This window comes from Procambarus clarkii, chromosome 56 (genome assembly GCF_040958095.1).
Source record: "Procambarus clarkii isolate CNS0578487 chromosome 56, FALCON_Pclarkii_2.0, whole genome shotgun sequence".
NCBI lineage: Eukaryota > Metazoa > Arthropoda > Malacostraca > Decapoda > Cambaridae > Procambarus > Procambarus clarkii.
The window spans coordinates 22,238,116-22,254,360 of NC_091205.1; the positions used below are offsets into that span (position 1 = coordinate 22,238,116).

General features: G+C 36.8%; 1 protein-coding gene across 2 annotated transcripts in view; it reads left to right on the plus strand.

Moving 5' to 3' along the window:
• The window catches only part of Maf1 (repressor of RNA polymerase III transcription Maf1), a 39,171-nt gene that overhangs the window by 17,841 nt on the left and 5,085 nt on the right, over positions 1-16,245 (plus strand). For both annotated transcript variants that reach the window (XM_045762864.2, XM_045762863.2), the window contains exons 3-4: positions 10,231-10,390; positions 15,809-15,944. In XM_045762864.2, coding sequence (XP_045618820.1) covers positions 10,231-10,390; positions 15,809-15,944 — 296 coding nt within the window. The remainder of the gene's footprint in view (positions 1-10,230; positions 10,391-15,808; positions 15,945-16,245) is intronic.

Consider the following 16,245-nt stretch of genomic DNA (forward strand, 5'->3'; position numbering starts at 1 on the left):
CTGTAAATACATGTAGGTATGTAAGCCTGAAAAATATGAAAAATTAAAAGCTATGCTTAATGAAAAGGAACTAAACAAAACTCACTTCTCCAGTTCAAATAAATGGAATATAGTGAAGTAAATAAATATAGTGAAGTAAATAAAATAAATATTATCCATTCAGTAAATATGAAACTACAATATAGGATAATGTGGAGCAATCATTTTGATAGAATTTTGAGGAATATTCGTAGCAAACAAAATAAAATTGAAGACAATGGCATTTGTAAGAAACCAAGGAAGATGTGCAAATATAGAATAGAAGAATAGAAAATTTAGGAAAATGAATATAGAAGTTAGAATAATAAGTCCAAATAACAAACAATGTTCTTGGCAAGTATCCAGCAGGAGCACAGGGTGCCAAGCAACAACAAATTCTCAAAATTGGTATTAGGTAGGAGTTGATAGGAATACAGAAAAAGTATACCAGTTATAGTGATTAAAAGCAAAAGGCATCGAATGACTTCGATAAAGGGTGATGATGGTATGATTGCACACACAATATACACAAAAGGAATTGCTGGCAAAGTAGGAAGATATATTTTTAATTTCCTAATGAATAGAGCCTAGTGTGTAATAGTTAAAGTAAAATCTGGATCATTCATCACAAAAAGCTGCCCCCTTCCCCCCCAGGGTACTATGCATTGCTCCAGTATTTTTCCTCATCCTCATATCAGACATAGACAAGAAAAAATTGAGTACCTTACAGATGATGCTAGGATTTTGATGAAAGAAGACAATGTAGAGAACACAGCAAACCTCCTAGTGGATGCAAATTGGGTCTTTCAATGGGCCACAGAAAATAATGATGTTTAATAAAGATAAGTTCCAGCTCCTGCACTATGGGAGAAACGAAAATATAAAACGAGAGACCACTTATAAAATGCAGTCAAATCACACTATAAAATGAAAAGCAATATAGAAGATTTGTGAGTAATCATGTTAGAAAACCTTATTTTTTAAAAACATAATGAAGTACCTGTCACAACTACAAGAAAAAGATAGGTTGGATAGCAAGAACATTTAAAAAAAGAATACCATACCAGTGACACTTTTCAAGATACTAGTGTTGCCTAAGGGTGGAATATTGTTGCACAATAACAGTCCCATTCAAAACTGGAGAAATTGCTGATCAAGAAAACATGCAAAGATAATTTTACTGCTAGAATCCATTCAATAAAAATCTAAATTATTGGGACCACTTAACATTTTTAGATCTTTATTCTTTAGAGTGCAGGCTGGAGAGGTACATAATTTACACTCAGAAAATATTAGAAGTACCGATTCCAAATCTACACACACAAATAACACCACATGAGACCAGGAGTCATGGCAGGAAATGCAAAGTGGTCACATTTTGAAAAACAGAGGTGCATTGGGTATGCTGAAAGATAATTTTATCAACACCAAGGACCTAAGACTTTTCAAAACTCTTCCTCTAAACATAAGGGGACATAACTGAGCCAACCTCTCGCAGTTTTCAAAAGAGAACTTGATGGACACCTTCAAAGGATACCTGATCAGCTTGGCTGGGATTCATAAGTCAAGTTGGCAACAAATGCAAGGTAACCCTGTTAGGGGGCAGGAAGCATATGCAGGTTAAGGTCCCTCTTTACAAGGATCAACATGGTCACCCATATATACTATGGTAAAACTTTAGTTTTATTGCTGAGTTTGTGGTTGTAATACAGTGTTCTATTGACAACTTGCCACTTCAGTTGTGCACAGTCTAGCAGTTGATGCTAGGTATTTGAGATGTGTAGTATATTGGGCTAGTGTGAATATGATGGATTTTCTGTAGTTAATAACCTGTGGTTTTTTGTTCATTACTGATGTACCTTTCTTATTCTCCTTGATGCAGTCACACTGTATATTGTATTGAATAGTATGAATAGTATCTACTTTGAAGTTGCCTCAAGTATGCATTGGTAAATTTGGATAGTAGTAATATGAAAAGGGTTGAAAGATATAGAAGGTAAGAAGTATGATTTGTGAAAAGGCTGTGTATTTAAGCGCTGTGTTAAGGCAGCGTCTGGGATGCTCTCGGACGCAGGTTCGAATCCTCGTCATGACCCTTGTGAATTTGTTCCTGTGTTTTTAAGGTTTAGTAATACAAAAAGAGTGAATGGAGGAACAATAGTGAGAAAGATAATTAAGTGAATGAAGCAAATTTTACCTATATAATGGATTTCTAAAGTAAGGAAATGATGTACAGTATTATGATAAAGCTGAGGTAATAATAATCAAGAAGAAGAATGACAAGATAGTTTAAAGATGAAAAAAAAAAGTTTAAAATTTTTTTAGAATTTGAATCTCAAGTTCAATAGAAATAAAAGGGTTTAGTTTGTTGATACATTCCTTTAAGAGGAAATAAAGAACAAATGTTTAGAATATGGGAAGACACCGGAATTAAGTCAGAAGAAAGAAGGGCATTGGGAAGTTAGACTTAGATGCTCCAGCAGGTTGCATAGTATTTGTCTTAAGTTGTGTGCAAGTAATGGATGAATTCAATTGCAGTAGGGTAAATATAGATTATATTCAGTACAATATTTTCAGCTTGAATAAGTAGGTACATGTATGTAGTTTTTAAGTAACAAAGAGACTTTGAAATGCTTATCAATTTAATTAATTTGAACAGGGAAGATCCAAGGAAGAACATGGTTGTTAAGCTTTTTTGAGAAGTTTTGTTAATAATGTATAATAAACACATTTCTGTAAGACAAAAATATTGAATTTTTGTTCTCTTTTATTTATGAAACAAAAGAGAACAAAAATTCAATATTCTGTACATATAATACTCATTAACAAATTCAACATAATATTCATTGTTTTTCAGAGTTTTCCAGAATGAGATGCCCATTTATATTCCTTGAACACAACAAACACGTGCAAATATTCAGCAAACACTTGTTGGGAACAAGAATAATTGTTTTTGAAGTTTTTGTTTAATGCTCAACATGTTTGCCCTCCCTTTCAATATTCCTCTGGAGACATTTCATAAACTATCCATAAGGTTTTGCACTCACCGATGATGCTCTGAACATCAGTAGTAAAACAAACACGAGAAAAGAACTGATCTGGATGACACTTGACGCAGTACTTTCACACATGCTCACACACACATGCACGGAACACAAATAAAAACGTGTATTTTTTCTACTAAGTATGGTATTTATATAATTGCAATTGATATTTGGTAATTTGTATTAATTGAATACTTCTTTACATAAAATCCTTGAATCATTCCTGTCATACCCATTTGTTTAATAAGTATATACAGGTATACAGTACAAAAGATTGTGTTCAGCAAAACTGGTAATAATAAATTTTCATTAATTAGTTTCATAAATGCAGAATTTATTTATATATAAATTTCCTCAGTAGATAATTCAACTCGGAGATCTGTTGGCACAAGTTTATGGTCAAATTATTACCTCATATTGGATTCATTTGATTATACTGAGTACACTTACAGATGGAAGAGGTGGGTATGGTCTTGAAGTTAAGCAGAATGGTGCAATGTTTTCTGGTGCCAGGTATATCAAGTGTGTTTCCTCTCTGGTCTGGTTTTTCTGATTAGTAAACCCTTGGAGAATATTTGATTCAAATTATATATTTTGTTATTGATTACTATTGATGGGTTGCATATTATCTTAGGGTATTCAACATTTTCTGAGACATTATTGTTCATAAACACTTTTGCTCTTTCTCACACATTTGCTTACTCAAGTCAGTTATAATATACCAGTTACCAGAGCAGTTAGAGGAGATGAAATGAATGTGTTCATTCTGGGAGATGTACTTAAGTGTATTATGAGACAAGATGGAAGGCATACGAAGGGGATGGTACCTCAGGTTCCAAGCATGCACCACTGGCAATTCAACTGTAGCACAGCTTTAGCTCTCAAGCTGTCTGACAGGATTTTCCTACAAGTATACCACCCCCAAGTATAGTAGTGATAAGCATTTTGATTAATGTTTTGTACATAAACATGGATGGTAAAACAAAAATAGGGGGGGGGACTTCATGAGAAGGTACAGAAGCTAGAGCCACATGTCATTGCAATTACTGAAGCAAAGCTTTTAAAAACATAAGGGGTGTAGTTTTTCAAGGGGCTGTTATGTGGTCAGGAAAGAGAAAATCAACAGGAATGGAGTGGGAGTATCACTTCCATTGAAAATTCAATAAAAATACTCATATTAAGTGCTTATCAAGTAGAATAAGCTTGAGGCTGTGGCAGAAGCAATCTCCATTTATAGCTTCAAGGCCAAGTATGACAGAGTAATGGAATGTGAGGTGGTATAATTGTACCAGATATGTTTGCCGTGTGGTTGGACTACAGCTAGATCTTGATTCCCATAGACAACTACTGTGTGTAGGCAAACACAATTACCTTACACACATTCAGTCACATGCACACACTTTAAAATAAGCCGCTTTAAGCACAATAGTCATAGATATAAGCTAAGAAAACAAAAGTTCTGAAAAAATGTGTGTGTGTGTGTTCTTTGCAAATTGAGTGAATACCGGTTGAAATAATATAAATAAGAGGGTAGTGTATGTCAAAATCAGCTTGAAAATTGGACCAATCACTCCTAGACCATCTAGTTGTAGTGTGGATCCTTGGCTGAGTGTGAGGAGTGAGAGCACCTAGGTTATTTCTGTTACATATTCAAGACACTCTGAACCCTCTCCCTCATTTAACTATAACTGTTAATGCACTCCAGAACTTACCTCTCACAATCCCTCACCACACCTTAACCATTTCTCTTTTACACCTTAACCACACCACAGTACAAGCAAATAAACAGGCCAGGAGACTGATCATTTGGGCCAGATTGGTGGAGAGGCAACTTATCATTAGGTTGTAATGTAGAGAGACTTCAAACTTGTCCATTGGATGGTAATTTTAAAGCAACTAATTTAATAAAGGGGTAACATAATAGGTACAAGTTAGTTTTGATCTAGCCAAAGTTATTTTTGAAACCTTTGAAATATAAAGTAATATATTTACCACAGTCACAAACCCATTTTACTGTACAGTATCTATAATAATGACAGATATACCTATATAGTATAAGTTTTGTGAGGCAGAATTGGTCAACAACTAACATGCAAAGGGTGGGGGGGGGAACTTCTGTAGGATGTGGTAGCTTGGAGTTCTTGCTGCAACAAAGTGAAGCAAGAAATCCAAGGTTCTTGCTGCACTACGGTATTTTTTCTTGCTAGGACCTGATTGTTTGGTTCAGTCTTGTGTTGTCTTATTTTAGTTCTTCACTACCCTGTTACACTGTTTTATATTTCTTATCACTTGTTTTATATATACAGTATATTTTGTTATTATGTCTTGTTTTATTTGATTTAGTTTTGTGTTCAAGTATTCATTACAGTATACTGGCCAGGGTGAGAAGTCAAACTTCAGTGTCATCAAGTGACTGCTAATCTTGTCCAATTTATAAAATACTTTACACACCAAATGTATTTTTTTCATCAAATGGAATACTGTAATTCTAATTGGTAAATTAGAATTATTTCTAAAATAAAATTAATTAATGGTTTAAAATATGGACCACCCTAGACAGTAGTTGATTTACTAATTTTAGCACTACTGTATATGTGTAAATTATATTGTTACATTTTTTTTTGAGCTCATTAACTGCTATTTTGTAATATTTTGACTTATTTGCTAGCAATTCATAGACATTATGTATCTTTTGGTATTGTTTGTAGTTTCATTTTACTGTAAAATAATGACAGGTTAAATTAAGGAGCACAAGTATTCTATCATAGTCATGTGCACTAATTCCTTCTAATTTACTTTTATTTTCATTTGCTTTATTGTTCTGGCTTTAGCTCAAGGTTGTAATAAATAATTTAAATGGTCTAGGTCTGATGTTTGCATTCACACTTCAGTGTGTATTTTGTTTGAATTCTGGATTTGACTGTAAAGTGCATTTTATTGCAGGAGAGTTTTGATACATAATTTTGTTGATTTATTTTGAATTTTACCTTCTAGGTAGGAAAATTGGTTTATGTCTTTCAATCTGTCTTTGCTTGTTTCTGTTTCTTTCTGCCTATCTCTCTCACTGTGTTTCTATCTGTCTCTCACTGTGTCTCTCTCTGTCTCTCTCTCTTTCACTGTGTTTCTCTGTCTCTGTCTCAAAGGTGTTGTCTATTAGTCAGTAGCTTAAATTTGGCTTGCATATCTTGCCAGCAAATTAAGAAGCATATATATATTTGAATTTTACACCCTCTCAACTCCTTGGTAAGAATTTGTCTAAGTTCGGCTGGTAGCAAGGTCTGGTCCGAAGTCGGTGGTGCTACCTCATAGTGGGTGGACCAGTGGCAACGAGAGTGCCAATGAATCTCTTGGGCGAAGCCACCGGAGGGCGTTTGGTCAGGGTCAAAACGGGACTTCTCTGCTGACCAACCCAACCATATGCTAAATTCTTTTGATTATGAAAGCTTTCTGTACAAAATGAGTTACCATAAGTACTAAATAATGCATAGACTGAAACATATACTAAAGGGTCTGAAGAGTCAGCTGATACCTAATGCATATTTTGTTTAAAGCACAAATGAGTGTTTTATATGTGTAGAGCTAAGTTTAACTGTTTGGTTTTACACTGCTTAATCATGTTATAAAAGTCATCATCATCTTGGTTTGGCTTAGTATAAATTTGTAGATTTTCAAAGCACATTTAAAGCGTGTCCTTATAACTGAGTGATGCTCTGGCATGATACCCATTGTCTACTAAGACATGTCAGGCCTAGGGTTTATATTTTTAAATTTTGATCACTGTAGTAATAGATTGTGTCTATATAGCTAATAAAATGCCATTCAGTAATGTTTTAGAGAGCAGGCATAAAAATTCAATAATGTTTTAGAGAGTTGCCATAAGAATATTAAAAGAGGAACAGCTCTTGTGTTTCTTGAAATATGATGGTTTTTGGATTCTTAAATTTTGTATCAAACGTTTCTGAACAAGGCCCTGTCATCTTTCCTTATGCCAGGCCAGGATCCACCCAGTACTCTACACACTGACCAGGCTCATCCTCACACTGTAATTCATAGTGACAAGGAACTTTAAAAATGGTCTTGTCACTTAATTAAGGATGAGAGACAGAGGGGACAACATCTGTCAACCATCAAGGAAACTACTTCATGTTACACCAAAAGATAGTAATCATAATATTGTATTCAGAACCTTCAACTGAAAAAAAAATTAAAATGTAAGGATTGTCAGTTATTTGCTTAACTGCCAGTTGGCTAAATACTCGTTCCTGCTACAGTATCATAACTAGATAGCAGCAGCCAAGGTCGGAGGAGCAGACCATAATTACTTTTCATCTGGCATTCCTCTTGTCTGACTTTATTTTTGTGTTACCTGTTTTTCTACAGATAAGCTTATTGGTTTACTCCCTAAGATGGTCCTGTGCCACAGATGGACTTCCCTTCTTTGGCAGCTTTGGGTGTATGGCTAGTGGCTCTTGTAAGTCTCTCTTATCAAATTTATTTTGAGAGCTTTGCCTTGTGAAATGGCCTCTGGATGAGTTGGCTCGGTGAGTGACCGAGGGAGGTTTTTTCAGAAATAGGGTGTCGAGTACTATTCTGTAATATGAAACACTCCTTTTTGAGTGGCTCCTCGAATGCACCCTTTATTGTCCATTGATTTCTCAAATTTCCTTGCATGTTTGGGCTGTTGGATTTGAAATAAAGGTGGTCTGTTCCTCCAAATCTTGTACTTTGTGGTGCTGCCATCTAGTGTTTGTCAAAGTAGTGAGTAGCTTGCTAACTGACAGTTTGCAGAGGAATCACTCGCAATCCTTAGGTTTCCAATTTTTTTTTGTAGGGAGAGTGTTGATCATTATAATTAAAATCTTTGATAGCATAGCAAGCAGTCTCCTAGGTGGGGGATGGACTTACTCCCATTTCTCCTCCTTAATTAGGTGGAAAAACATTTGAAATATTCTTGAGTCGCCAGCAACAGGTTTACGAGATCCTGGCAAGATTCTAGTGTCCCGAGTGGGACTTGGCCCTTGCTCTGAATGGTACCAGGCTTCTCAGAAAGGAGCATTTCTTGTTGCTTGACACCCTGTTTTTATTTCCACTTACGTATTTTAGTTTGAATAGTTTGTGATCAAAATGCACTTAAAAACTAAACAAGTATTTTGGTTTCATGTAGCTTAGCTAATTTTGAACTATTGATATAATTAGTTTGCATTGCTTGTTCAAAAATTCTGTATACAGTGCTTAAAAGGCTCTCTTTAATCAGTCCTGATGATAGACAACTGTACTTCTTTCATTATTTTATGTGGTAGCTAGAATAAGAGGCGAGCAGATTCATGTAAGCACTCTGGTGGTGATGTTGCTGCTTAGTTTGCAAGCATTGTCCTTTGCAGTGTGTTTTGTAATTTCATCATCAGTGCAGTGGTACAAAGTAGGTGGGAGAGTGCAGTCATTGCTGTTGTGTACACAACATTTATTTCATGATGAGAGCTTGGGGTACCCATGTCATTAATGTTTTACTAGTCATACAAACAACCAGATTTTCTTTTTAAATGGAGGCCTGGAGCCTTGGAAAAATAGTTAAAGCCTCCACAGCAACTCTCACAGGAATATATGCACCAGAGAAGATCTGAACATCTTCAGGGTTGGAGTGTACTTGCTGGTTTGCATAGTCAACTGTAGTATTGTGGTAGCCTTTGTAACTCCCCATAGGTGTATAAGCCTTAAGCTCAATACTAAACTAATAATAACCCTGGTTGAGTTTTGAACTTTTTGAACAAATTTATGGTGTATCATAAATTTATGGGGCACCTGACAGCTGGGTGGACAGCGCTTCGGATTCGTAATCCTGAAGTTCCGGGTTCGATCCCCAGTGGAGGCAGAGACAAATGGGTAAAGTTTTTCTTTCACCCTGATGCCCCTGTTACATGCCCCTAGCAGTAAATAGATACCTGGGAGTTAGACAGCTGCTACAGGCTGCTTCCTGCGGGTGTGTAACAAAAAGAAGGCCTGGTTGAAGACCAGGCTGCGGGACGCTAAGCCCCGAAATCATCTCTAGATAACCTCAAGAAGATAACCATGCCATCATTGTGAAGTATGTCATATGTCACAACTACAGTATACCAGTAGCTTCACTTTTCATCTACTTTTCCGTACTGGAAAGAGGTGACAAAATATGATGAGAGGGATTGAGGCATGAACCATGCTTTTAGATTTTACATTTCAGATTTACATCTCTTTGAGTTTGTAAAATTTATCCAGTACAAATCTTGTTTTCACCTTATAAACTAAGAAGAAAAATTACTACTAAACATTATTCCATATTCTTTAATATATGTTTAAATGTTTGTCGAGTTATAACTGATGCTCGTGGTCCTATGTTAGTATTCATGTCAGTACCCCAGGACTGATTAAGATTAATTTTTTGCTAGAAACATTATTGAATAAATTTATGAACAGTAATTAACAAAACAATAATTTAAAATTATTTTTAGTCATCTTCACGTTAAATTGTGTGTGTGTGTATCTTGACCCTCGTGCTTTTACATAAACCAAATTTAACTGATATACTGTACTGTACAGTAAATTGGCTTTATTCATTATAAAAATATCACTGATACGTTCATTTTCTGAAAGAGTGTTGCACAAGACTTTAGCATATTGGTTGGGACAGTGTGGCCTGCGACCCTCTGGCAGGTTCAACCATGGTGGTAAGGCCAGGAGAGGAGGCACTCACGGCAAACTGCACCACGCATTCTGCTAGGTTTCGTTAGTTGCTGCTTAAGGGACGATTGTTGGATATCGTTAGCTTAATATGAGCCGAGCATTACCGTAAGCGTCTTGTTCACCGCCTATGGCTCTGGAAACAATGCTGACTTCTTGTGATAACCTTCCTCTGGTTTGTATTGATGTGTTTATTTACAAAATATGAGTAATTTAATTAAATAGTTTTTATTTAAGAAACTTGTGTACAACAGGTAAGATGTTGAAGTGAAATTACTCACACACTTTCAGAGCTTCTATCTTTACGTTTTGCAAATAATGCAAATTCCCTAAACGTTAGTAATGGGTATATAAATTTAAAGTTTTGAGAAATCCTTGTGTTCATTATAGCCTTAGTTCACAGTATGAAGGGGTGCCCATTCTGGCCTCCACTGTCAAGTCTAAGATTTGTTCCCAGGAGTTCGCAAAGCAGTGGAGGTGAAGATAGTCCACTGGAAGACAAGATCAACCGCAAGACACTCTTTTACCTGATATCTACCCTCAATGCAGCATTCTACCCAGATTATGATTTCAGCAATGCGTCTTCTCAAGAATTTTCTCGGGAACCTTCCTTGGAGGTAAGTACAGTACTGTATTTTACTGAATGTACAGTACTGTAAAAAATAAAGCAAGGGATCTATCAGTGTTAGATTACTGATTTGTATTGTGCCTGTGATTTGTATTGTGCCTGTATAGTAGTTTATTTGATAATTAGCATATGTATATTGGTGTGGAGTTTCATATGAATATTGTCCATTTCACTCCTATCGTATCTTTTAATAGGCATGGTAGGAGTGAAGGTATGATTGGTAGACCTATCATACATTGTGGTGCACCATGCTATTTGAGATGGCAAGGCTTTCATTCGCTCAGGTATAGCCCTGCTACCTTTTGAAAATGAGTTTTGATGCTGGGCACGTGAGAAATAAACTAGTTGCTGTTAATATTTTTTTTTGCAGACACAGTATGTTTATTTGGTACTTGTCTATTATATTATAGACGAAGTGAGAATTTTGCTAAGTGAAATTATGCCATAGGGCATGGTAAATGCAGCCTGGGGTTACAACGAATCCCTCACTGCAACGAACTAGTGTTGATCCCATGGAGTTTGTGGAATCAGTGTTATACTGTAATAAAATGTGTGGAGCATCTGTAATTTCAAATATGTTGAGATTATTGTTCTAAGAATATATTATGGTGCACATATCACTAATATATGCATCATAATACAGTATATTCTTAGAACAATAAAACACACTGGATTTGCTGTTATTCTCTTGTACACACACATTATATTTAACTATATTTATTATCAGAATCATGGTCACTGAATCCTGAATGTAAATCATTTTTCACATGTTCATTTTGAAAGGAACATGAGGTCCTGTTTCATATGTGGATGCACCAAACTGCAGCTGTGTGCTGCCACTGTCTGCCTTGTACTGTACTGTGAATATCATTACCATCATTGGGTAAACTGATATGGGAACCTTGTACATAGTCTTTATCAGCGATGTCGCTGTCATCAATAAATAGTTATTTATTCATTAAGCGATGCTGTATGCATGAGCTGCATGGTGGTGATATAAGCGGCTGCTGCATGTACTACTTACTCATGGTAGCGAGGCCCTCACACTCAGGAGAAGGTGCTGACAATTTTTTCCAAGATGGCATCTGTTTATTGGAGGCTTGAGAAAGCAGATGTGGGCCCTGTGTATCTGTAGGAGTTTTAAATCTTATGGGGTACTTTGGTCAGCCTATCAGTCTGTAACTTTATTCATAAATGTCTATTTTGTACATTTAAAAGTTGGGTTAGTTTACACAGATTTACAGTGAATTATTCAACTAAGAGACAGTCATAATAACAACATAACATGAAATATCTGATAATGAGAGTACAATTTAAAGAACTGATATAAACTAATGATTCAATGAATTTCTACAAAAAAAATTCACATTCATGGCACTCTCGGTCAACAAATTCTAGAGCTATCCCAGGTCAAAATCACTCCCAGCACAGTTCATACAACATAAATCTGACTACATTAGTACTCAAAATGGCTGTCAGTAAGTCATCTTCCTGCTTTCTCTGCTGACTAGTTATTTCATTCTATCGTGTATACCTGCTATACTGTGATATATGTCCTTTCCAAAACATTTTGCAAATAGTTTCTTTGTATATGAAGATAACCCCCATGGAAAAAAAACTGTAATTTGGGTTTAGAAGAAAAATTTTAAAATGTAGCCTTCATATAGGAAGATTAGTGCCTGTCTTCATTCTGTCCATTATGTGAATGAGCAAGATAAAGACAGTACAAATCCTGTGTGTTGTGTTCTCAAGATCTGACACTGACCCACACGCAACATTTGGAATGTTTCCAAATTTGGAGCCAAGTTTGGAGCCCAAGAAGACTATGAAATCTCTATTGGCTTTCTGCAAAGAGATAAGCTAGGCAAAACAGCACACAATTACAGTCCACCACACCTGTGGTCATGCCAGCATATGGTCACACACACCTGTGGTCATGCTAGCATATGGTCACACACCTGTGGTCATGCCAGCATATGGTCACACACCTGTGGTCATGCCAGCATATGGTCACACACTTGTGGTCATGCCAGCATATGGTCATCTCTGCTTCACTAGAACTCTGCCCATGTGATGGGACTGCTATAAACCACCTGCCAGTGATATGTTGGGGGATGGAGTCAGACCCTCCCCAGTTGTCAGCCACTTTAAACAAATATTACTCTACACAAAATGCAATATGGCTTCCATATGCAGATCTCTTCAACATTGGTGAGTACTAGAAAATAGTTACAGTACTGTAATTAGGGCAGGAGTGTTTTTATAAAATACTGTATGGCTTATCACAGTATTCTCTTAATACAGTAATCCTAATCTTATTGGGCTACTTCCTCCCCTTCTGGTTGTTCAGAATCTTTTATTTGAATGTTTTTAATGTTTTCTAAAATGCAGTACAACAAAAATCTAGCACATTTCTAAACAATACATGGGTTATTTCATTTTGCAAGATCCTACTGTCCTCTAGTTAAAATCTGCCACTGTCAAATCAAGTAAAATTATTGTTTGGGAATTTACAAACCATTCTCATCTGGTCATATTTGTGCTATGGAGACACTAAATAATGCTCAGTCTACACAAAATGTAGACACAGACGTTAATGCATGGAACCATGGGTCTAGGATTCATAAATAGGGAATCTGTGGTGGAGTGCAGAGATTCCAAGAGATACCAGCCCAGAGATGCAACAGGACACAGGTATTGTGCATTATAGGAGAGGTTAACCAGCCCTGAATACAAATAAAACAAAAACCTGTCTCACTCTTAATTTTGAATGAAGGGTTGGGTTGTAGACAAAGGAAACTCCATGATAAAACAAAATACGTAAAGGACAATGAAGCTGGCAAGGTGCCTGAATTCTCATCCCAAAAGCCAAGAATACAAGATAAGAGAGTCTTCAGGGAACGAGTGTCTGAAGGAGGACAGACTCGAAACAGAAGAAAGGAAAGAAAATCTAGCACCGTATTGAAAGACCAAGTAGGCACCAAAGGATAATTTGAGTAACTAATCTGACAAAATGCCCTTCTAATTTGGGAATGGAGAGCTAGACAGGTTGAGACTTAAGAGCAAATAGAAGCAGCTCATCTAAAGAAGTCAGATAATGAAGCTATTGTATTGGGTGTGAGCCACCTGTCCAAGAAGAATCAAGTTAAAAGAACATAAGAAATGGAGTGAAACAAGTGGAAAGCTGATGATTAGCAATATAGAATTGAAAATTCCCCAAGGCCACTTCATACTGGTGATGAGAAGAAACCCTAAAATGCTTAGTATGCATCTATAAAGTATAAAGGATATTATGCATATTATATTATATGCATAATATAACAGTAATAATAAAAAAGCATCCCTTCACCTCCTTGCTTACAGTACATGAATGTTAACTAAATATGGAAATACAGAATACTTGTAATGTATAAAGAGGCACTTCAAACACGAGTGGGAGCATTAAGTGACTACACAATTATTTTGAATTCACTGGACCTGAACAAAGTGTTAACAGCAACACTACAGTCAATAAAAGACACAGGAAATGGGACATAATACAACAGGAACGACACTTATCACTCACCAGATTAACTGTACTTTCTCAAACAACAATGAGAACAAAGAGGCAAACATTTCGAAAGTGAGGTGGACACCTCACACCACCTACTAGCTCCAGCTCATTTATGCTGTGGTGGAGGTGAAGGGGGTCATTATACTACCATTAACCAACTCAATCACCATTAACAAATACAAAACTTCAAATACAATTATTTCTTACTATCAACGTCAATACCATCATTTCCTCTACCATTATCACTACTACCATCACCACCAACACCATTTCCATAATCATCATTACCACCAAGTCACCATTATCATCATATTTTCTTGGGGGAGCCAAGAAAATATGATGATAATGGTGACTTGGCTCCCTGACGCTACAATGCTGATACAGTACCGAACTACTAGATGCCATCAATTAAGAGTTCTTTTCGGCCTACCGGGGATTAGGAGCCAGAACCTGGGCTCATCTAGAGAGGCACAGAGAGCACTGGCACTACAATAAAATTAACAGCAAATTTTAATCATGTCTGCCACCACCAGGGAAGCACCCACAAAGTCACCAGCCAGCTGACCTGCTATGCCTCCCTCCTTCCTTTTAAATGAGGGAGGGAGGTGGGGTGACTGAGCTTGTGCTAGTTTCATGAATTTTCTGTCGTTTGCATTGTTGGGGGTTGACTACGTTTCCTGTGTGTGTAAGTTTCCCTCTACTTCCCCCTGCCTGAGCCTTCTCCACCCCGGCCGCCTGGCGGCCGGGGTGGAGATGGAGAATCACTATTTCTTTTAGTGATTTTGAGGTCATTCTTTCTTATAACTAGCATTGGTCTGTTTTGTTTTGCTGACTTTGTGCATGCTTCCTCGTTGGTGGCAGACATTAAAATTCACTTATAATTTTATCATAGTGCCAATGCTCTCTCTCTTCCTAGAGGTGGCAAAGTTCTGGGTTGTGGTCCTCGGTAGGTCAAAAAGAACTTTGCAACTGATGGCACCTAGTAGTTTGGCACTGTATCAACATTGTAGCTCAGGGAACCACTTGGTCTAACCTGAAATTAAAGTTTCACTAGATTCAATGCTGATTTTTTCATCATCTTCATATAGCCATCAACAACAATCTCTATACACCCACAACTACCATCACTAATTCAAGAAAAAATCTGACATAGAACGTGACTACAGTATCTATATTATATGATGAAGAAATCGAACAATAAGAGATAATAATAATAATTTGTACACTCCATGTACAAATTTTTTATTAAAAAATTAATTAAAATAGTTATCTTGAGATGATTTCGGGGCTTTTTAGTGTCCACCCCCAGGAAGCAGCCCGTGACAGCTGACTAACTCCCAGGTACCTATTTTACTGCTAGGTAACAGGGGCATAGGGTGAAAGAAACTCTGCCCATTGTTTCTCGCCGGCGCCTGGGATCGAACCCAGGACCACAGGATCACAAGTCCAGCGTGCTGTCCGCTCGGCCGACCGGCTTCCCTAGCTAGGAGGCTAGGGTCAAAAAGACAGCTAGTCCACTCCCCTATAGATGGATGGGTAATCACACTGCCCCACTAGCCATAACACTTATCTCACAACCATACTACAACTCATCTGCTTCACAATACCATTACACATCCATACCCCCAATTATACATCCACAGCCATCATAAGTAAATAACGTGCTGCCTTGAGTTTTGTAGAGAGGTACTGTATAAATAACTTTAATAGTTAAGTTAATTTTGTTCAGGAAACTTGGAAATTTGACGTGTGTATTTAATGTTCTATTTCTAAGAGCATGTGCTTTTGTGCTTTTTTTTTCTTTTAATATTTAATTTAATGTTAAGAGCTATTCATTTTCCTTTTTTTTACCAGTGGGTGATGCATGAAGTTGAACGACAGATGATGGCAGTTGCCCGCTCAGAATTCATTTCTGTGGAATCTGCACTTTGGGCTGCTTTGGACAGTGCTATTTGTCTTCGGGAATGTGAAATTTATAGCTATAACCCGGGTAAGTACTTTAATTCTCTTTGAGAACATTTAATTATATTGAATTCAGTACAGTACTTTTATTGTATTACATTACAGTTAATAAAAGAAACCCACAATGACTGGGTCCCTGCAGTGACTTACTCCAGCTAACATTTTGTAACTGAGAGTGGAGACGAGTGGAATAGATGTTTGGGTACGATGCAGGAACACCCAAAAAGCGACAGTAAACTAAACCCAAATGAGGCATTAAAACTAACCAAACAGCTCAGGCATCTCCAGATTAAGCCCACTGCAAAGAACTCAAACGCTCCTCCTATCAT